At 33.5% G+C, this 22,716-nt stretch overlaps 1 protein-coding gene and 1 pseudogene across 1 annotated transcript; one reads left to right on the top strand and one right to left on the bottom strand.

Moving 5' to 3' along the window:
• Positions 1 to 6,032: 6,032 nt before the first annotated feature.
• LOC133289677 (probable carboxylesterase 2) lies at positions 6,033 to 7,228 on the top strand (annotated as a pseudogene).
• An 8,344-nt stretch (positions 7,229 to 15,572) lies between these two features.
• On the bottom strand, positions 15,573 to 18,624 carry LOC133289645 (26S proteasome non-ATPase regulatory subunit 14 homolog). Its single transcript, XM_061487623.1, has 6 exons — positions 18,364 to 18,624; positions 18,092 to 18,269; positions 17,860 to 17,941; positions 16,826 to 17,002; positions 16,559 to 16,726; positions 15,573 to 16,072 (listed from the first exon to the last, which is right to left on the bottom strand). Exons 1-6 carry the CDS (start codon positions 18,503 to 18,505, stop codon positions 15,881 to 15,883), a joined length of 939 nt encoding a protein of 312 aa, XP_061343607.1. The 5' UTR covers positions 18,506 to 18,624; the 3' UTR covers positions 15,573 to 15,880.
• Between the last annotated feature and the right edge of the window lie 4,092 nt (positions 18,625 to 22,716).

Genomic DNA, 22,716 nt, shown 5'->3' with positions numbered 1-22,716 from the left:
ATCTATTTAGAAAGCAAGCCTATGTTTTTTTATACATGTCGGGTCTATAAACCTATAAGTCGGTCTATATCATATTATTTATTTTAAATAAAAATTATTTCTTTATACAAAAAAATTATTATTTTGATAATTTTAAATAATAAAGTAATATTATTTTAGTTATTTTTTAATTATAGAATATTTAATAGGCTTACATAAGCTAACAAGCCTAGGCCAAGACTTTTATTTTTTAAATATATGTCATCTCAGACTTATAATTTGGACCTATAAAGGCTAACAAGCCAGGCCAAATCTGAAGTTTTTTACATAAGCCTGACCTATTTAAGTCAAAGCCTAGTCTATATACACCCCTACAAGCTGGTGAATTGATATTGAGGGTAATTTATGTCTTAAAATTTTTAAATATGTTTAATTGTTTTAATTTTATAATACATGGGAGTTAATTGTATCAATTAACTAGAAGGTGGTTTTTTGAAAAGCCATACAAGTTGATGGTGGTTTTGTGTAATTTAGCTTTATATTTATCTAGTCATTACAAAATTTTCAAACATTTTCTTAATTTAAAAGTACATTTACAAATAAAACATGAATAAACGGATCATAATCCATAAATAAACTGGGCTTTAATATTTTTACAATAAAAGTAGATAAGTTATCTATATTTACTCCAAAATAACATCATTTTAGGTTAAAAGATTAAAAAATTATAATGAAAAAGACTATTATAATCCTGAAATAAATTATAATTACAAAAATACCTTGAATTTTATCCCAAAATGATGTCATTTTGGGTTTTATGTAGATAACTTATCTACATTGACTATAGAAAAAGCTAACCCATTAAACTAATTTAATTATGGGCTCATTTTTTACCAAAAATTTTATTAATTTTTGGCCTTCTCTCTTCTCATGTTGTAAGAGAAGAGTTATGTAAGAACCTGCATCGTTAAATAAGGAATTTAATTAAATTAATTATGAGTTAAGAGAGAAATTCCATAATTGACCCTAAATAATTATGAGAAGGCTTAAATAATTATAATAAGTGATTAATAATGTTGAAAGTTGCTTTTCTGACGAAAAGTGCAGATACCGGTTCGGCTCCACGATATATTGCGTACCGATGAAGTATCCCGGAAAATTATAAAAAGTATTATATATTACTAGAAAAATATTTAGGACTGGCATAACAAGTTTGGAGTCCAAATAATGAGAACTGGCGTCAGGACTATTACCGGCTACGTAAAAGTGCGTACCGGCAAAGTGCTGAGAAAATTATAATAAAAATATGACAAATCTTAGAAAAATGGCTAGATTAAGAATCCAAAGTTTGGGATTAAAAAGATAAGCGAAACTATTAGTGCTAATATAGTGTGTTTAAACTTAAACGGACTATAAATAATGCATTACACACAACCCTAAGCTTATCCTCAACTTTTTACGTGGGTGTGGTTGCTGAATTTTCTCTTCAAGCTGGTCACCTTCCTCCCTTCATCTTGTGAGCCAAAGGGGCCACCTTTCTTCAAGCTTTCTTCACCAAAATACCTTGTGTGAGTGAGAGCTAGCATTGAGGGTGAGAATTAGACTCTATTTCTGAGTTTTGGTCTCTGTGTGGGGGGATTATTGAGCTGACTTCACTGTTTGGGTTGTATGGGAGCCATTTCCTTGTTGGTGTTGGTCCAAGAAGCCATTTTGTGAAGCAAGAAACCATTTTTGTTGCTCATTTTCGTGGCTCTATATTGGCAGTAGTGTGGAGTGGTATAGAGAGCCCCAAGTCACCTCTTTTCTGCTGTTTTGAACCTTTGGGGTATGTTCCTCACCTTTGATCATAATTTTTCTTGTTAAAGATCAAGTCTTGGCATGTAAAATGATAGGATTGAGTAGCTAACATGATCACTGGTCTAAATGGGTTTAAAGATGCATGCTTTAACGTAAGTGTTAAAAATGGAACCTCGAGAGGGATATCTCGCGAAATGCAGAAACTACATTCTGTCGTGAAATATCCGGATATTGATATCCAGATATGATATCCGGATATGAGACTTGTGATATCCGGATATGGATATCCGGATATGAATATTCGGATATGCCCCCGATAAATATCCGGATATTCTGTAAAAGTGGGAGTGGTGCACTGTTTTGTTCATACAGAATTGTATATTGGGTTTAGGGACCCATGATTAGTTAAGTTGAACCTCTATAATAATGGAACTAAGTCAGAATCAATTGGATTAAAGGCTTATGGCTTTGGGAAAATCCTAATGGCATAAAACGACAAAGGAAATGTTGTCATAATGAAACGAACCTTAAAGAGTATGGATATTGATGATGTTTCTGATCTAAATAGATTGTAATTGTGTTGTGTTTGGACCTTGGGCTGTTGTGGATTCTTGACTTGGGATTGATTGTTTGTGAGGTAAGCTTTCGTGTCCTCGATTTTTTCCATTGTTGGTTCCACCATACCTCATGAAGGGATGGTTTATATGCATGATGTGTTTTCATGAAATGATGATTATTGAAATGCTATTGAGTTGTTATGTGCAAGTGCCTTATGATATGTATGTGGTGTTCCACCTAGACGGTAAGCCTGAGTATGTAGCGTCGTACAAGATGGTGATTCTGTGGGTGAGGTACAAGCGGTGTTCCTTGCACTGTAGGTTGTAGATCCTGCATGTTTATTCTCTGGCCCGTAGGATTCTGACACACATGACATGATTATATGCTGCATTGCAAAATTTTGGAACTTATGTTGTTATACTGCTTTTGAACTTATATTGCACATGTAAGTGAGCTTGGGGTGGAGAGATCCTTGAGGACCCTTTGTCTTACTGAGATTTCTTTTTAGAGATCTCACCCCACGTTTGGGGCACATTTTCAGGTTCAGGTACCTCGGGGATTGAGACCTCGGGTGGCAGGAGGCCGGAGTTGAGTTGATTGTGCATGTTGACTGCTGATATGCCTGTTTAGTGATTATGTTTTAGTGCATTATATTGTTATTTGAGCTAAAACTATGTTGGGCTTTGTTGCCTTATTTGGTGAGCATGCATGAGGGTTGTCTATGCCACATTGACTTGACTATGTTTATTTAGACTCGAGCTGTATAATGTATCAGGATTATTGTCCGGACTACGTGTTGTAGTTCCGTGATTAGATACACATCTATATATGAGGTTATTTAGTTAGTTCTTTATTGCAATTTACATACAGACATTATTTTATAAAAGGATTAAGTAATCAACTTGGTTAATAATAATGACGTCATAATTGAAAAGAAAAAGTCAGCTTCCGCATTTAATTAGCTGCGCCACTGCCATATATGTATGTTTAATACACCGGGTGCACACGGGGTGTTACACGTTATCTCCTATCATAGATACATAATGGTGGGGCCTATCACCAGGGGTGTGCAAAAAAACTGGTTCACTTGCCCTGACCTTGACCTGACCTATAAATACCTATTTTTTTAACTGAATTTAAATACTGACCCACTTTTATTTGGGTCAGTTTTAGACCCGACTTCTTTTAATAATGACTCATTGACCCAAAATTTGACCCACACTCATTATGTCAAAAAAAAGAAAGAGAAAAAACAATTACGTCAAAAAATTTTACGAAAAATATTTTAATCAACATTTGTAACTAAAAACATTTCGGTAAAAAAATTTGACGGAAATTTTTTTGTCAAACTTTTTTACGGAATCTAAATTTCGTCAAAATATTTCATAAAAAAACATATTCATCAAAAATTTCGAGGAAACACATTTTCATCGAAATTTTTTGACGGAAAAAAATTTCATCAAAATTCTTTACAGAATTCAAATTTCGACGAAAGTTTTCGACGGAAACATTTTCGTTAAACTTTTTGACAAAAAAAATTTCGTCGAAATTTTTAGCGAAATACATTTCCATCAAAAAATTTCGACTAAATATTTTCGTCAAGTTTTTTTTGCTAAAAAACATTTCCATCAAAATTTTCAACAGGACACATAGAAGTCAATAATTTTCGTAAAACATTTTGACAAAAAATATTTCGACAAAAAATTTTGACGGAAAAAATATTCTGTCAAAATTCTTTAGAGAATCTAAATTTCGTCGAAAGTTTCGAATGAAACATTTCTCTCAAAACAATTTTCGTCGAAATTTTTGTCAGAACACATTCCCGTAGAAATTTTGAACGAAAAACATCTCGTCCAAATTTTCTATTTTCTTTGTAGTTAGTACCTAAAATTATATATGTACAATCATATTAGCCAAGAGTTGCCTTAAACTAATTGATCTTTCCGTAATAATAATTGTATAATTTGAGTTTGAATTTATGAATTTCCTATCGGTAGACATTATGTAATTTTAATATATCATTGTTAAAATTAGTGATTTGTCATTTTAAGATGGGAAGAGCGTTCTCTCATCCTTTACTTTTCATTAATTTTCACTAATTTTGTTTCATATGTGCAGGGGCTTAAAATTACATTCCTTTATTTAATCATCAAATATCAAATTTATTATAAAATTTATATATTTTAAAACAAATAAATAATTAAATTACACGAGTTTAAAAAATAAATCAATAAATATAAAAAAAAATCAAATTAGAAACATATTTTGAAATCAAGCCAAAAATGGGTCAGGTTGGATTTGACCCACTTCATAAACCAAGTCAGACCCACTTCAAAAATCAAGTCAGACTCACTTCAGAAACCAAGTCAGGTCAGATCCGACCCGGTTCTAAACTAGTTCAAAAAAATTCAAACCAAGTCAGACCTGACTTGGATCAAATTAAAGCGGATCGGGTCAAAATACCTGACCTATAAAAATCAAGTTGGGTCGAGTCGACACAAAAATCTGACCCGACCTGACCCATACACACCCCTACATATCACTTAAAAAAACAAAAACAATATACAACACAATTTTTGAAGAGTGTGTTAGGAAGAAAAATTACTCTCCTAAGACATGAGAGTAATTTTTCTCTTTAATTATAGTTGTGGTATTATTTTACGAATTTTGTTTATTCTGCATATATGTATTGAGTTATTTGTGATTGCGTAATCCAAAATTATATTGATAATTTTAAATATTTTTTAAAAATAATATTTATTTTTTGAAAAAATGTAAAAAAAGATTTCACCCGCAGATTTAAAATTCGACTATTTAGTCGGATTGGTTAAATCGGAACCACATTAGTCGAACGATTTAAATGAGAATCGAACCACTATTTGATTTGGTTCAGTTAATTTAACTGTTAATCAATGGAACTGCAACGAAAACTAATTATCTTATATTAAATCAACACTGATTCTTTGGTTTCAATTTAACCGGTCTTGAAAATTTGTACAAACATTTTTTAAAACAATTCCTTACATTGAGTATAAAACAGTATCCTAATGAATAATACATGGGTATGAGTTTGATGTTTGTCTTTTTAAGGACATAAATTATGTTATTTTAGGAGAAAGATAAATACAAAAAATGAAAATTATGGGGAGAAAGTAGTTGATTATTTTTTTAATTTTAATTTTAATTTATTATTTTATGTTTATCTCTCTTTTAAAATAACATAACTTTATATCATTTAAAATGATAAACATTTTTTTCATAACATATATAGGAAAAATGTTATATTAATAAACTTTTATAAACTACAATAAATATGATCGATCATACTTCAATCAAGAGTGTATGATCAGTCGATCATACTTAGTGTTATTTGTAAAAAATTTTATAAATGGACCTTTTATATATATATATACTAAGTTATAATTATTATGAATTATAATATTTCTATTATTTTCCAAACATTAACTCATTGCCCCTGTTCTCCTTGCTAATCTACCACTAATACCAGTTTAATAGTACTCAATTATGTTTGAATAATTTATATTAAGTTATGTCTTGAATTCAAATTATTCAATAATATGAAAATAATAATAATACTCATTTATCATATACATACAAGAATGTGAACAGTTATAAACAAATAAGAGGAGGAGGATAATCCTTATAATACAATACCATCCAAACGTATCCGTATTTTCAACTCTCACTCTGCTTTCCGATGGAGAACGACTCAAACACCGTAGCTTACGATTTCCCCAGCCTCATCCGTGTCTTCACCGATGGTCGTGTCCAGAGGTTCACAGGAACCGACGTCGTTCCACCCTCCATTCACCCTCAAGCTCTCGTTTCATCCAAAGACATCACTATTCACTCACAATCCAACATGTCCGCTCGTCTCTTCCTCCCACAACCCACCACCACCACCACAAACCGCCACAATCTTCCCCTATTAATCTACTTCCACGGCGGCGCCTTTTGTGCCTCCTCCCCCTTCAACGCAAAATACCACAATTACGTTGCCGCTGTGGTTGCGCAAGCCAATGTTGTCGCTGTCTCTGTCAACTACAGGTTAGCACCGGAACACCCTATCCCCGCCGCATACGAGGACTCTTGGGCCGCGCTACAATGGGTCGCGTCCCATCGTAGTAACAGTGGACCCGAGCCTTGGTTGAATGAGCACGCAGATTTTGGAAGAGTTTTCTTGGCTGGGGACAGTGCTGGCACTAACATAGTTCATAATCTAGTTATGTTGGCCGGTGACTCGGACTCGGACTCGGGTTCGGAGCTTGGCATTGACATACTCGGAGCTTGTTTGGTCCACCCGTATTTCTGGGGCTCGGGTCCCATCGGGTCGGAGGAACTGGATCCGGGTAGAAAGGCGTTGGTGGATCGGTTATGGCCGTTTGTGTGCCCGTCAATGCCGGATAATGATGACCCACGGGTTAACCCGGTTGCGGAGGGTGCACCTAGCTTGGCTAGGCTGGGTTGTAGAAGAGTGCTGGTGTGTGTGGCGGAGAAGGATGTGCTGAGGGACAGAGGGTGGCTTTATTATAATGCATTGGGTCAGAGCGGGTGGCTGGGCGTGACTAGAAATTGAGGAGACTGACGGGGAGGGTCATGTATTTCATCTCAATGATTTGGGTTGCAATAAGGCACAGGATTTGATCAGAAGCTTGGCTGATTTCTTCAACAGAGACGCTCCTCCTTCAATTTAATTTTCAATATACAGTAACAGTAGTACTCTTTCTATTCTCTCTTTAATTTTATTATGTTTTTTAGTAGGTGGGGACACCAATTGTAACCATTGCATTAAAGTGTTGTGTGGAAAGCATTATAAAAATCAACAAGGGTTAGGAAGCTATAGCCATAATTTCCATTTCACAACTGGTTTACAGCCCTATGTTCAAAGTTGTTGTAGACATCATTCCACTTCTTTTATTAACTAGAAATATTGTAAATATTTACAAAAAAAAAAAAAAAAAAATATTGTAAATCATACAAGAGTTCATATGCAGGTTTTTATTGCTCCAAGTTTCAACTTTCAACAGAATCTATAAAACATGGTTCATATAATAAAATCCTAGAGCTGTAACCCAAAAAAAGAGTAAAACTCTAGAGCAGGATCATAAGGGCCTCCATGACATTTATAGAGCTTAAAACATGATTCTCATATTATAACATGCAACTTGCTCCTCCATTTCAAACGATGAACACAAAATGCAAAAATTTACGAAGAAACAATTTCTTTTAACAAACAAGTCAACAGTGCTAATGAAATATTGCTAGACAGGATCAGGAAGAGTACAATGGATAATACTAATTCTAAAACACAACTGTGTCGAGCATCATTCCCAAAGTCTGAACAATGTTCGAAGACATCAAATTGGAAACATGCTCTTCAAGGTGCTTCTTAGCATCTTGCCTTCCAACGTTAGCGATTGCAAGTTTTTCTGGCGGCAACTCATCTTCCTCCTGTACTGCCTTGTTGTACTTGGTTGCTAAATTCAGCATTTCCTGAATTACCAGAAATTTATAAATAAAAAAAGAAAAATATTTTCTCCTTTGAATACAGTGTATATATAGCATATATCCAAACCTACAATTTCTGTCACAAAATGATATCGTTTTGGATTCACCAGATATAATTTATTTTTGTTGACTTGAGAAATCTTTTACCCAAATAATAAACTCCCTTATATTATAAGATTAAGATAATTAAACATATTTGATAATGAGATAGGATATTGTTACTACCAAATAATGTTACTATCTTATTTTAACAGTTGAATTTCGTCAATCAACGATTATCATTTATTGTGAATTAATAATTAATTAATCAATTTGATTTGCGGAAATAATAAACATTGATTAACAAAAATCAACGATTAAGATATGATAGTAATATTGATAGTAATAATATTTGGTAATAACAATATTCTATCCCTTTAATAATTGGATAATACTTCTCTCATTTAACATGAAAGAAAAATTTTCCTACACTAATAAGAAATGTTAAGTCCACAATTTAAAAAAATTAAAAAGAAAAGGAATTGCATGCCTTTTTTTATGTCTATTTGACATAAGATAGTTATCTTTTACCATTGAAAAAAACAATTTTCTTTAATAATTTTTTTAAAAAAATTCCCCCTTATTCTTACCTACTACTATCAGGCATGCCTAGTGCAAGCCATCACCTGCTCTCGTCACCACATCTATCACTAGACAAACATTTTTAAAAAACCACCCACAAAAATAAAATAAAATCTGAGCATGCTATACAACCGAAAAAATTGGTTTATGCACTTTCTTTATTAAAGAATTGTTAAGGGTGTTTTCGTTGGGTTACAGATGGCATGAAACTCTGCAGTTAAGAAGTTGATCATTGAATGTCAGTCTCAAGCCTCAACTTGTTAATAAAATAAACTAATTTACCAAGCACCCTATCGGTCATGTTAACGAAATTGAAAAAAATATTTTTCCAATTCTCAATTAGTCATTCTAATCCCCCAAAAACTTCAAAGTACAATCTATACTTATCAATACTCTACGTATCTGATCCTAGCTTCTACCCATGCAAACTAGGCCCGTTAAAAAAGATTTGAATTTATACTCCTTTTGAAATTTATAATTTAAAAATCTTTTTAGTTTGTCATCATATTTTTTTTTTCACTGAGGATAGGAATCATTTCTCAAACAAGGATTTCATTTGGTAAATTGATACAAGGTCATGGCTGAAATGAGGCCTTTTGACCCCACCAGTGTCAAATTCATATGGTTTGACCCATATAATTTCATAGTCAGAGTTATTATCTATATAATACATAACGACGTGATATGTTGTGGGTCGATTTAAGACGTGACATAGACCCAGCCGCGTTCTTTGCATAAAAATATAGCAGAAGCCACGTATCAGTGTACCTGGAGGTAGACTGCACAAGACGCGGTGCACTACCTGCCGCATCTCAGTGCATCAGACTAAAGTGACGTGTATAATCCACCAATGAGCATCATCCATTAAACGCGGTCCTGGTCCAATCCTATATAAACACCCACAACGATTCCTTCTACATTTCACTCTGCCTACAACGTTTTGGTAGCTGAAGTTCTCTTTTGTTCCATCCATATTTTCTTCATACGTTTCAATTGTTTGCTCTGTTTCGATAAAAAAAAAATTATTCCATCTGAAATTATAGTGGTTTATTTTTATGCTGTCTTTTTCAAACTGATTCTTATTTCATGTATGCTTTTGTGCTGTATTTTTATGAAGAGCTTATATTAGTAGCCTGAAGTATTAACAATGATATCTTATACTCACATTTGAGTTGCTGCAGTAAAATAAAAACTTAAGGAGTTTTATTATATTGTATATGGTGTATTTTTTGTATTTCTATCTCACTGTTTAATTTTTTGCAGGAAATGACAACTTTAAATACAGCTAATTTAATTAAATAACAATATTGTTAGTGTCATAATATAAATTATAGCTACCCAATGGGTGCAGCTCAGTTGGTAACTTGGCGCTGAGTTAGTGGGGTTGGATATGTGTTCGATTCCCGCTGAATGCATTCTTGGGGAGGGGGCTGAACCTTTAGCCATCACTGTTCCCCCGCACTCTGGATTAGTCCCATAGCCGGCTCAAAGAGTCGAAGCTCGTGGGGATACCGGAGGGAGCCAACTCGTCTCAAAGAGATAATTAGGGTTGGATAACTCCAAAAAAAAATAAATATAAATTATAGCTAATAATAAAAAATTAAATGCACTAACCTAACAATTATAGAAAAAATTATAGGACCATTAAAGAACATAAAAATATAATTATGAATAAAATATAAGGTCGCTAACCTAACATATTAATAACCAGATATCTGTCAAAATTGCCCAATAAACAATTCTTACTTCACCTACTGTCAAAATTATAAGACCATTAAACAATTCTTACTTCACCTACTGTTTCACCAGATATCTGTCAAAATTGCCCAATAACAGCTTACTAACAATTCACTGATCACTCTCTCCATCAAAGGTGGGGGGAGATCCTCAGTAGTGGTGACCCTTTCACTCTTCCACGGACTGATACATGTACCGAATGCTCATACGGGAAAGTTGACTCCTGGGTCTGGAACGAGGTCTCCGAAAAATCCTTTCTTTCTCGTCCACTCAGGGGGTGCGGACACACCTGCGCGGATTACAGGTTACGGTTACAAGAATGGCGGGGAAGTGAACAGTACCCGACGACATTCAGGGATGGATGTAGACCCATCGGGCAGGGATAATCATTCCGGTCCTGGGAGAGGTGGCGACCATTCTCAAGAACTGAGCTGAGGGAAGCCTTATGAGTCACTGAAACGACGGCAGGGGGGCCTTGATCTATCAATAGAGGGAGCAAAAAACGGGCTTTGCTTCACACAAGTATATAAAGTATGAGGGTATAAACCAGTAACACTCAAAACACCCTTTCAAAATCACGTGTCCAATAGTTGATTTAATCGTTACAAAGTCAGCCTCCATATCATGTACACAGACCAAAATACTAGCGCTGCAAATTATAATCAAGGAAAAAAAAGTCAAAATATGTTCATGGAATCAAATTCATCATTAATTCATCGGGTACTGATTAGAGGAAAGATAGACATATTGAAAATGGGTCCAAGTAAACAAAAGATGAATAATATAGCTTCGTATAAATTGCTCAATATTTGAACAACTGATTGGGTAAAATATTATCATGGTGTAGTGATAAACTCTTGGTTTACTATGTTTTTAGGCTAAATTATACAAGAGATATGTAGTAGAATGCATGGAATTCAAGGTTTTACGACATATAAAGCATAAGATAGGAAATTGAGATGACGTTTTGATAATATTTGCGGTTTGAAGGTAAAACCACAAGAAATTGTGCTAAAAGTGCTAAAGAAATCATGACGAAGAAGTAGCGACTCTATATGGATCAAAGGAAACCAAAATATTACAATTCAAGGTCCAGGAAAGCACGCTCAAACGCACAAGAGGACGCTCGAGCGTTTGGAAGAAGGAAAAAAAAGCCAAACTGGGCACATCAGGACGCTCAAGCGCACACATGCACACTCAAGCGCCCAAGAATACACAAATTTAGACTCGAGGAGCACGCTCGAGCGCTCCAAGGCAGACAACAACAACAATTTCAGTAACTTGGCACGCTTAAGCGGCCAACAGCACGCTTGAGCGTCCAACCACGTTCCAGACAGCAAATATTCACTAAGATTTGCTGAGATTTAATAAGGATTTGTCCAATTATGATATGGAACTAAAACGGAAACATATCAAAGCTGATTCCTGAGAAGATTGAAGGAAGATTATAACAAGATTCAAAGCTCAAATCTCTCAACCAATCCACAAGATATTAATTGCAAAAAGGAAACAATTGGAGAATCAATTACAAATCTAATATGGATACGACAAGAGATGCAATGAAGGATACAACCTCCAATGGCTATAAATAAAGAGCTTGGGGTCAGAACCAAGACACCAATTCATAAATTCATTCATCCCCATTCATACTCCAAGGAGGAATCCTGTTGCGGAGCGCTAGAACACTGAGGAACCAAGTCAACATCACACTAATGGAGGCTTGGGGTTCTCTTTTCTTTATTATTTCTTTTCAATTCAGTATGCTAGAGTAGTCTTTTATGTAGTTAATGATAGATGGAACCCAATTGAATCTTTATGTTTATGAATTAAATTGTCTTCAAATCCTGTTCTTTTTATAATTGAATAAATTATCTATCTTTAATGCTTTCTATGAGTTTGTTCCTTATAGAATGATTTTGGGGAATTGTATGACAATAGAGATGTTGGTGCATGAACCCTGACTTGATAATTTATCATAATCCTTGTGATCTAGGAATAGGCATAGGGTAATTATGCAATCTTGAAACTCTTGATCTCAATGCATGTTTTCTTGGGGAATGATCGGGGAACTAGAGTTCTTTCAAGATTACATAGATTTATGGTAACAAGGAATTGAGCCGTAATTAACTCAGATAGAATTGATTGGCAATATATTAAGAAACGGATTCTTGGTTGTTTAATTCATAACATATTGAGGATATTGGGGGAAGTCGAAACCTTAACTACGCTTTTAAATTCATAATCAAACATCATCATCTTCATTCATTCTTTTAATTTTGAATTTTCTTGATTGCATGCGTTTACTTGTTTTTAATTTTAAGTTCTTTGAATCACAACTCTCTTCATCTAAATTCTTGATTGTCCAACTAAGACGCGATTAGCGAACTAGTGCTTGAAAATTCTGATCCTCGTGGGAACGATCTCGTACTCCGGTACACTTTATTACTTTCACGATCGGAGCACTTGCCGAGTCGCAACATGTAGCTCAAAAACTGCTAATTCAAATATCAGTAAAATATTCCCACTTTATCAAAATGTACCAGAATCCCACTTTATCAAAATTACCAAAATCCCACTTATAACAACACACATAAAATTGATAAAAGGAGAAACCAAACTCGCAGAACCCACACACTTTGCTCTCTGTTTACAAATCTCCCGACAGCATTCCAGATCAGCGACAATGGGAGAAGGTGCTGGGGAGTAGATCCTCTCATATGGAAAAGTGGTCATGTGATCATGTTATTCGATCACAACCACTCATTGGTAATGAAATAAGAGAGAGAAAATTGTATAATTTTTAAATGAGTAGTTGTAATCAAAACACATGATCACATGACCACTTTTCCACATGAGAGGATCCATTCCCAAGGTGCTGGGGGGAAGGGGTGGTCCTGGCGTGGAGGGACACGACTGAGAGAGGACCGGGTAGTGACGCAGCTTTCTGACGGACGCGTCTGGTGCAGAAGTTGCTGAACCATCATTGGCTGGTAGGATGCGGCTTGGCAGGCACCGCGTCAGATACGGCCTGACACCACAGAGACGCAGCTGCGCAGGTGCCGTGTTCAGTTGCACTAAATGCAGCCGCAACTCCCACGCAATGGTCGTTTGCAAGTTGCATGGAACGCGATTGTTCTATGAACGCGTTTTCCCGCGTCGTCATGCATTACATTGGTATATCCTTCCATCATGAACAAAACGAACTACTGGGGTCAAAAGCCCTGAACTGACAAGCAATTGGGGTTGGGGGTACAAATGGGTTAGGTCGACCTACAGTGTCTATGACCCAGTCTATATTAGGTTAAGGTTGGCCTATTACAAAAAGTTAAATATAACATGAGAAAAACTACTCTTATGTTACATGTGATAAATTTCTCTTCTACACTCCCTTCGATAACTGTGCCACCTTTTTTTTTCTTTTTTTTTCCAGATGGTGGAGTCCACAAATTTATCTCTATGACATGAGATAACTTATTTCCTTTAACATAAGATTAATAAAACCCATATAACAAACTTAAAATTTTTTAAAAATTTATTTAGAAAGCAGGCCTATAATTTGTTTTACATGTCGGGCCTATAAGCTTATAGGTCGCCTATATTATATTATTTATTTTAAATAAAATAATTTTTTTTAAAAAAATATTATTTTAATAATTTTGATTAATAATAAATATTATTTTAGTTGTTTTTTTAATTATAGAAGGTTTAATAGGCTTAAATAGACTTACAGGCTTAGGCCAAGACTTTTATTTTTTAAATATATGTTAAGTCAAACTTTTAATTTGGACTAACAAGCCAAGCCAAATATAAATTTTTTTACACAGACCTGACCTATTTACGCCAAAGCATAGTCTATATATACACTTACAAGCAACTATCGTGGTTGTTGGTGAATGATATTGAGGGTAATTTATGTCTTAAATTTTTTAAATATGTTTAGTTGTTTTAATTTTATAATACGAGTTAATTGTATCAATTAACTACAAGGTGGTTGAAAAGCCATATAAGTTTTTTTTTTTTATATATAAAAGCCATATAAGTTGACCGTGGTTTTGTGGAATTTATCTTTATATTTATCTAATCATTATAAAATTTCAAAACATTTTCTTAATTTAAAAGTACATTTACAAATAAAACACGAATAAACGGATCATAACCCATAATTAAACTAGCTTTAATGTTTTTACAATAAAGGTAGATAAGTTATATACATTTACTCCTAAAACAATGTCGTTTTGGATTGAAAAATTAAAAAATTATAATAAAAAAGACTATTATAATCATGAAATAAATTTAATTATAAAAATACCTTAATTTTTGCCTCCAAACAACATCATTTTAGGCTTAATATAGATAACTTATCTACATTGATTATAGAAAAAACTAATCATTAAACTAAGAAAAATAATTATCTTATGTTGCATGAGATAAATAGACTCCTTAAACTAATTTAATTATGGGCTTGTTTTTTACCAAAAAATAAATAAATTTATGGCCTTCTCTATTTTCATGTTGTAGAAGAGGAGTTATCTCCCATCATAGATACATAATGTAGGGCCTACCACTTAAAAAAAAAAATGCAGCACAATTTTCGAAGAGTGTGATAGGAAGACAAATTACAGTAATTTTTTCCTTTAATTATAGTTGTGGTATTATTTTATGAATTTTTTTATTCTGCATATATGTATTGAGTTATTTGTGATAATCCAAAATTATATTGATAGTTTTACATTATTTTTTTAATAATAATATCTATATTTTGAAAATAAAAATTAAGATTTCACCCGCAGATTTAAAATTCGACTATTTAGTCGGATTGGTTAAATCGGAACCACATTAGTCGAACGATTTAAATGAGAATCGAACCACTATTTGATTTGGTTCAGTTAATTTAACTGTTAATCAATGGAACTGCAACGAAAACTAATTATCTGATATTAAATCAACACTGATTCTTTGGGTTCAATTTAACCGGTCTTGAAAATTTGTATAAACATTTTTTAAAACAATTCCTTACATTGAGTATAAAACAGTATCCTAATATATATATATATATATATATATATATATGACAGTAACTACTAAGTTATAAATGTATCCATTATAATATTTCTATTATTTTCTAAACATTAACTCATTGCCCCTGTTCTCCTAGCTAATCCACCACTAATACCAGTTTAATAATACTCAATTATACGTCATCCAGTAGTTTGAATAATTTATGGGGTTTATTAGTATCAAGTAACAGGAAAACAACTGGTTTACAGCCCTATGTTCAAAGATGTTGTAGACATCATTCCACTTCTTTTATTAACTAGAAATATTGTAAATCATACAAGAGTTCATATGCAGGTTTAATGGCTCCAAGTTTCAACTTTCAACAGAATCCATAAAACATGGTTCATATAGTAAAACCCTAGAGCTGTAACCCAAAAAAAAGAGTAAAACTCTAGAGCAGGATCATAAGGGCCTCCATGACATTTATAGAGCTTAAAACATGATTCTCATATTATAACATGCAACTCGCTCTTCCATTTCAAACGATGAACACAAAATGCAACAATTTACGAAGAAACAATTTCTTTTAACAAACAAGTCAACCGTGCTAATGAAATATTGCTAGACAGGAAAAGGAAGAGTACAATGGATAATACTAATTCTAAAACACAACTGTGTCGAGCATCATTCCCAAAGTCTGAACAATGTTCGAAGACATCAAATTGGAAACATGCTCTTCAAGGTGCTTCTTAGCATCTTGCCTTCCAACGTTAGCGATTGCAAGTTTTTCTGGCGGCAACTCATCTTCCTCCTGTACTGCCTTGTTGTACTTGGTTGCTAAATTCAGCATTTCCTGAATTACCAGAATTTTATAAATAAAAAAAGAAAAATATTTTCTCCTTTGAATACAGTGTATATATAGCATATATCCAAACCTACAATTACTTTCATAAATTCGTTGCGTTAGAACCAATTAATTTCATAAATGAACCATTAAGCAACCCCTCTCCTCTGCAGAGGAACCATAGGGACAAGGAAAAGACAAAGTAACGAGTAGTAGAACCAATTATTATAGCATGTTTCTGAAATTTACTAAACCAAATCAGCAAAATCTCGAATCTGAGTACCACATCTTTGTTGCTGTGCAATAGAGGATCATCAAAGCAGCTGGTTACTTAAAAACAGGCTGTTTTGCCATATATCTAGTCTTGTATATGCAATCAATTCAGAAAAGAAAAGCTCAAAAAATAAATAAACAGAAAAAAGTGGGGAAAGAGAACAGGAATAAATAGGTTGAATGATCTATAATTTCTATTTCACATTGAAAATCTTAACTTACCTGAACAGTCTGTTCATTAGTTTTAGAATGTGAATCAAAACGCCTGAGTGTCAAACCATCAGTCCATTTCTTCTTGTGAAGGTTAAGCAACATCTTCTCTTCAAGCTCATTCTTCCTGTAATTGATTGCTATTGAGTAATAATGTCGGTTCAAGCCATGGATCAGAGCCTAAAAAAGAGAATAAGAGGTCAAAAATAGTAAAGACAAAAGACAAAAAAAAAACAGTGCAGAAGCTATGCTTTTGAATGGATTTTTCAGAACACTCACTTGGATAGATGGCTTGTTCAGATGGCCCAGGTTGGAGGTTGTTTGTCGTGGTTCCTGACCCAGCATCATAGTTTGTGGATTAATCAGCCGGAAAGCGTCAATCACCACCTTGCCTTTGACACTCTGAATAGGATCCACCACCACAGCCACTGCCCGTTGATTTAAAGCCTCAAAACTCTGTATTAGATAAAAGAAAGTAAGGAACTAACAGCATTATCTGAATAAGGTGTTGTCATGGCTCACTTAATTAAATTAAACATTTCATTCTGTAATATAACAGCTCCTCTGTCTACAGTGAGTTCTAATTACTAATTGTCCTAGTGATTCATAATTTATAAATTAAGCATTGAAAATTAAATATAATAGTTCATTCTAGAAGCATTTTCTACTCCTATTGCAGTTACTTTAAATCACAACAATAAAAATACTCCAATTTTGCTCAATAGTGAATTGTAAAATTTCATCAATGAAGCAGTGTTACTTCTCCACCAAGTTTACATCGCTCAGCTAGTAAGCTTGTAGCTCAACTGGTGCTGGCCCCAAATCTAAGACTGGGGTGTGATGATGATGTTAACAAGCCAACGTAGGTGTTTGCATTCCCCTATGTCCCCCAAGTGTTTCCATCAATTAATGCAGCTTTAATATGAAATTATGAATAGCCAAACTTAAAGCCAGGAACTACTTGTCTATATCAATAAAAAGAACCATCCTCACTTTTAGCACCAGAAGTTTCATAAAAATCATGTTTTAATTTTCATGTTTGGTGAAAAATAAAAAATATAAGGTTACTAGTGTAAATGAATAATTAAAATAAAATAATTGTTTACATAACCACACCTCAGACTCTCCTCAGTTTTTTTTTATCCCATTCTTCATCCCCCCTCTCTAACCCACACTCACTCTTACTGTATCAGGATTTGTTAGACGAAGAAAACAAATTTATGAATTGTCCACTTAGTTTCAACCACAAAAATAAAGCAACATATCAAACACATGCTACCATGATGAGCAAAAGATTGAAGAGAAGCTGAAACCTGTTGAGTATTAATATCCACTCCAGAAAGCCAACATCCAAATCCAGGATGAGAATGATACCAACCTACAACCATCTCAGGTCTGAAACAAAAATGTCAAAGTATCAACTAACTGATGTAAAAAAGTAAATAATCAAGACATTACTCATGGCACAAAGGCATAAAGCATGGAAGAATAACAAACCATATCGGAATATACAATAATAAAATGGAATAAGTTGATTAAATATACCTTCCAGTTTGTTTCAACATATCAAGCATGTTAGTCTGAAAGACATGATCAACGGCTTCAACACTAACACCTGTACCACTCTGAGGCATGGCAAATACATCCACAACGCGAACAGTGTACTCATCCACAAACTCCCCCAACATCAAACCCATCACTTCCATGGGAACACCAGCCCTTCCTATTATATAAAATTAGGGTTTCGAAAAATTAGGGAAATCATCGAACAAAACGACAGAAAAAGTAAAAGCAGTGAAGGGGATCGAGAAGCATACCGTGTTTGAGCATTTTGAGAAGGGCGAGGGAGGAGATGTAGACCTGTTCGGAGGAATCGAGGGTGGGGGAATCAGGTGGTGGATGACCCAATGCTCCTCCTGCACCTGCGAACATTCTTTGAAGCCTCTCCATACCCGACATGATTGATGATGATGCACGACCACAACAAAATTAAAAACAGAACCTTAGTTTGTTTTCTTTTTTACCAAGAAAAGAATGAGTTCTCTCTCGGGATGGTGTGTTGTTGCTGCTGGCTGAGCTTGCTTAGCTATGGCTTGCTGAGAGAAAGCCAGAGATGTTTAAATAGTACATCCCGAACGTTGACGTTTCGACCAAGAAAATATGATTTGATAAAGCGGCCCACTACTATCAGTTTGGGCCTGCTCATAAAAGCCAATATGAAAAAACAGGCCAGTATGATCATCCTAATCTCCCATGCGTTCGTACACATAATATAAATTTCACTATTATTTAGTATTTAGTATGATATTATATAAGATAATATATTATATAAAATAATATTATCAAGTATTTGGTAATGCACTGTATAATATTAGATAGGTTAAAAATAAATATTTTTAACAAAAATATCTTTTAATAAAGAATTTATATTATTTTTCCAGATACGTCATGTAATATTAATTTTTATATAAATCTATTGATCAATGTGTCCAAAAAATATATCAAATTTTATAAAAATAAAAATCTCCAATATTTTAAAAAATTATATATTGAAAAATTATTTTTTATTTTAATATATTAATATTAAATAATATATTAATATTAAAAATATATTAATTCTTGAGAATTGCACTAGTTAATACATCAACTCTTTATCAGGTCTAATCTCACTCGCATAGGGTTGATTAAGTTATACATCATTTGATGTATAAAGGAATCCTACTGTATAAGCTTATGCTATACGATGGTTACACCAAACAACTAAAAATGTCATAACGTATAGTATAAGCTTATATTATCAGGCCTTATACTAGAGCTAGCTTGTAACCTGTCAGAAATGAGTCGGGTTGGGTTGGCAAAAATGAGCTGCCAACCCGACCCGAGCTTGCTCGGGAAAAAATGAGTCAACCCGCGAGTCAAATATATCAGCTCGCGGGTTGAGTTTTTTTTTTGTAAGTAGTTTTTTGTTTAAATACAAAATATAATATAAAAAAGGACAAAACCCACACATGCTGTCATCGCCTTTCTTCCATCTCTAAACCTAAGTCTGTCATCTTCTCACATCACTGCCATTTTTGTTCGCACTCAGAAATTGAGACGCAGCCGCCAGCCACACCATCCGTGCTCTGTCAGCCCCTGCTTCATCTCCCTAGCTGCTCAGTCTTAGCCTCAGTTCCTGCATTGAAAGCTTCTTATATTCTCGATTTTTTATTTCTCATTCTGTAATCCTTTTCTATTTATTTTTTTATAAACTATTCTATAAGACAATTATATTGTTTAAGCTGATGGAAGCCACATAGCCGGTGCATTAATACTACAGGTTCATTTAAACAAGCAAAAAACGAGCCAACCCGGGAGCCAATTTTCGAGCCAACCCGCGACCATTTTTTCAAGTCAACCCACGAGCCATTTTTCTGAACCAATCCTAACCCGGCTCAGGTTGGGTTTTCTGGCTCATTTTGTTTTCGAGTCAACCCTAACCCGGCTCGTTTTTTTCGGTTTGCACGCGGGTTGGGCTGGGTCGAGCTGGGTTGGTCCGTTTTGCCAACCCTACCTTATACATCACACCAAACTGGCCCCAAGGGCATGTTTGGTGCATAGTATAGGATTAAGCCTGATAGTATAAGACCTGATTGTATAAGATTTGATTAAATGTTAATACTACCTTATGTTTGGTATGGTATTGTATAAGATAATATCCTCCAATATTTTAAAAATTAATATATTAAAAAATTATTTTAATATTGAAATGATATATAGTTCTTGAGAATTGTACTTGTAAGCAATATTAATATATCAACCTTTTATCAGGCCTAATCCCACCCCCTTAGGCCTGATTAAATTATACATCATTTTGATGTATTAAGGAGTTCTGTTGTATAAGCTTATACTATACGATGGTCACACCAAACAACTGAAAATGTCACAACGTATAATATAAGCTTATACTATCAAGTCTTATACATCATACCAAACAGACCCTAAGTGTATAGAATAGGATAAGTCCTCATTGTATAAGATTTGACAGCTATGTTGCGTCGACACTTAAAAAACCTGATAGTATAAGACCTGATTGTATACATCATATCAAAATTTACATTTTTTAGAATTAACGTGTTGGAGTGTCGTGTTGTGTCATGTTGTGTCCTGTGTCAATGTCGGTGCAACATAACCTGATAGTATAAGACCTGATTGTATAAGGTCTGATTAAATTTTAATACTATCTAGCGTTTAAAATGATATTATATAATATAATATATTATATAAGATAATATTATTCAGTGTTTGACATTAGATTGTATAACCCTAGATAAGATAAAAATAAATATTTTGGGGCTTCGCCCCTTAATGTTATCAAAAAAAAAAAAAATTTTTTTGATAAAAATACCCTTGGATAAAAAAATTATATAATTAATGTCATGTTAAATTTATAGTAATTGATAACAAGAAAATACTATATAAATGTTTATAATCTATAATGATTAGTCAATCAGTTTTTATATAATTTTAAATTTTACTGAAAATAGATGAAGCAGACAAATATTTTGTCCTTTTATTTTTGTGAAAATATAAATTGATCGATACAAGCCAAACAATTTTTTTAGCAATAAATAAGTTGAACTAAATTCTTTTATACTATTTTTATTTATGAAATACAAAAAGTATTATTAATTTAATTTAAAATACACGATGAATATGAATATACCCTTATTTATTACTTTTTACCAGAGTTTTTATGTAAAAAATAGTGTTGAATTGGAAGAAGTTTAAAGTGTTAATTTTAGATCTGCTACGAACAAAATCATCTCATAAAGAGAATACAATTTTATCCAAAAACAAAAATGCCTCTACAAAAAAAAAAAGTGTTGAAATTCCCTCGTTTGTTGACTATAAAATCTAGCACTGAATTGACTATAAAAGAACAAAGAATAGACTAATTTCTCTCCCGAACCTAAGATGGAAGAAAATTTCTGGTGTGGCAGCATTATTACGACAAACGAGGATGAACAGCCTTTGTCGAAGCGGCAACAAGAACAGCCGAAAAGGAGGCGAAAGCATCCCGACGATTGAGGAAGCGCGAAAACGAAGAGATTTGAAAAGCGATTGGTGAAGTTCGAGGAGCTACTGGAGTACTTACAAGATAGCGAGTTCATCCTTGACTATTACCACTTTGAATGGCGAACGTGAATGTGGAAGAAACGGGACAGAAAGGCAAAAAGAAGGAATTAAGCTTATATGTTAACCCCTTTATCACGTTTCATTCCACCCTTAGAACTGATTAAGTTATATATTATTTTAATATATAAACACCAAACAAACTGAAAATAACATAACGTATAGTATAAGCTTATAATTAAGCTTTATACATCACATAGAACAAATGATTGTGTTTTTTCTTTATTTCTTAAAACTGTTTTATATAATAATTAATGAAATAAGTGTTTTCTATATTAATTTTTTAAAAGTTAAAAGTTAAAATACAAAACAAAAACTAGTGAGAGATGTTCTCTAAATTTGATTCTAAAAATTAAAAAACAGTTAAAATTTTTAGAATTAGTTTTACAAAACAGACCTTATTTTATTATTTTTTTGTTCTAAAAATAAGAAAAGGGTCTTCCAAAACAGAAATCAAGCATGCCCTACATTTCTTTAATAACTTGGCACTACATTATTAAATATTAATTAAATAAATTTTGAAGTTACATCATATATACATAAAAAAATATATAATTAAAATCATATATGTTAATTAAAGGGGTTAGTTCAAGTGATACATGCTCGATTCTGCTTAAGCAAAGTCTTGGGTTCAAGTTGCATTCAAATAAGATTGTCTCTTGTGAAGTGTACACGTGATTTATCAAAAAAAAAAAAAAAAACATATAGGTTGCGCGTAAGTTCGTCACTGGTACAGGAATATTAGCATTCTATTTTGGCAATATGGCCACCATTAACGGCCAAAATTGGAGGTTCTCTCCGCCACCATTGATCCCTCGGTTGTAGCAAAATCATAAGGCACCGTGTGTTTGGTTGTCTCAGTGTTGGATTTTACTACAAGGCTTGAACATCTCGGTGGAGGCACGACAACCCAGTGACACTTGTAAGTTTAACATTATGTGAATTAGCCACTATTTAGGTTAATTAGTTTGGTATATATCAAATTTAAATTCTGA

This window comes from Gastrolobium bilobum, unplaced genomic scaffold (assembly GCF_033153095.1).
Source record: "Gastrolobium bilobum isolate Gb01-03AN ecotype WA unplaced genomic scaffold, APGP_CSIRO_Gbil_v1 utg1031, whole genome shotgun sequence".
Taxonomy (NCBI): Eukaryota; Viridiplantae; Streptophyta; class Magnoliopsida; order Fabales; family Fabaceae; genus Gastrolobium; species Gastrolobium bilobum.
This window is presented reverse-complemented; position numbering and strand designations above follow the sequence as displayed.

Excerpts from the sequence above, each read along its gene's own strand:
- LOC133289645 (XM_061487623.1), bottom strand. The coding sequence starts at position 18,505 with ATGTCGGGTATGGAGAGGCTTCAAAGAATGTTCGCAGGTGCAGGAGGA. Across the intron at positions 18,270-18,363 it reads TCTCAAAATGCTCAAACACG|GAAGGGCTGGTGTTCCCATG; the intron begins GTATGCTTCTCG and ends TTTATATAATAG. Across the intron at positions 16,727-16,825 it reads TGAACAAGCCATCTATCCAA|GCTCTGATCCATGGCTTGAA; the intron begins GTGAGTGTTCTG and ends TCTCTTTTTTAG.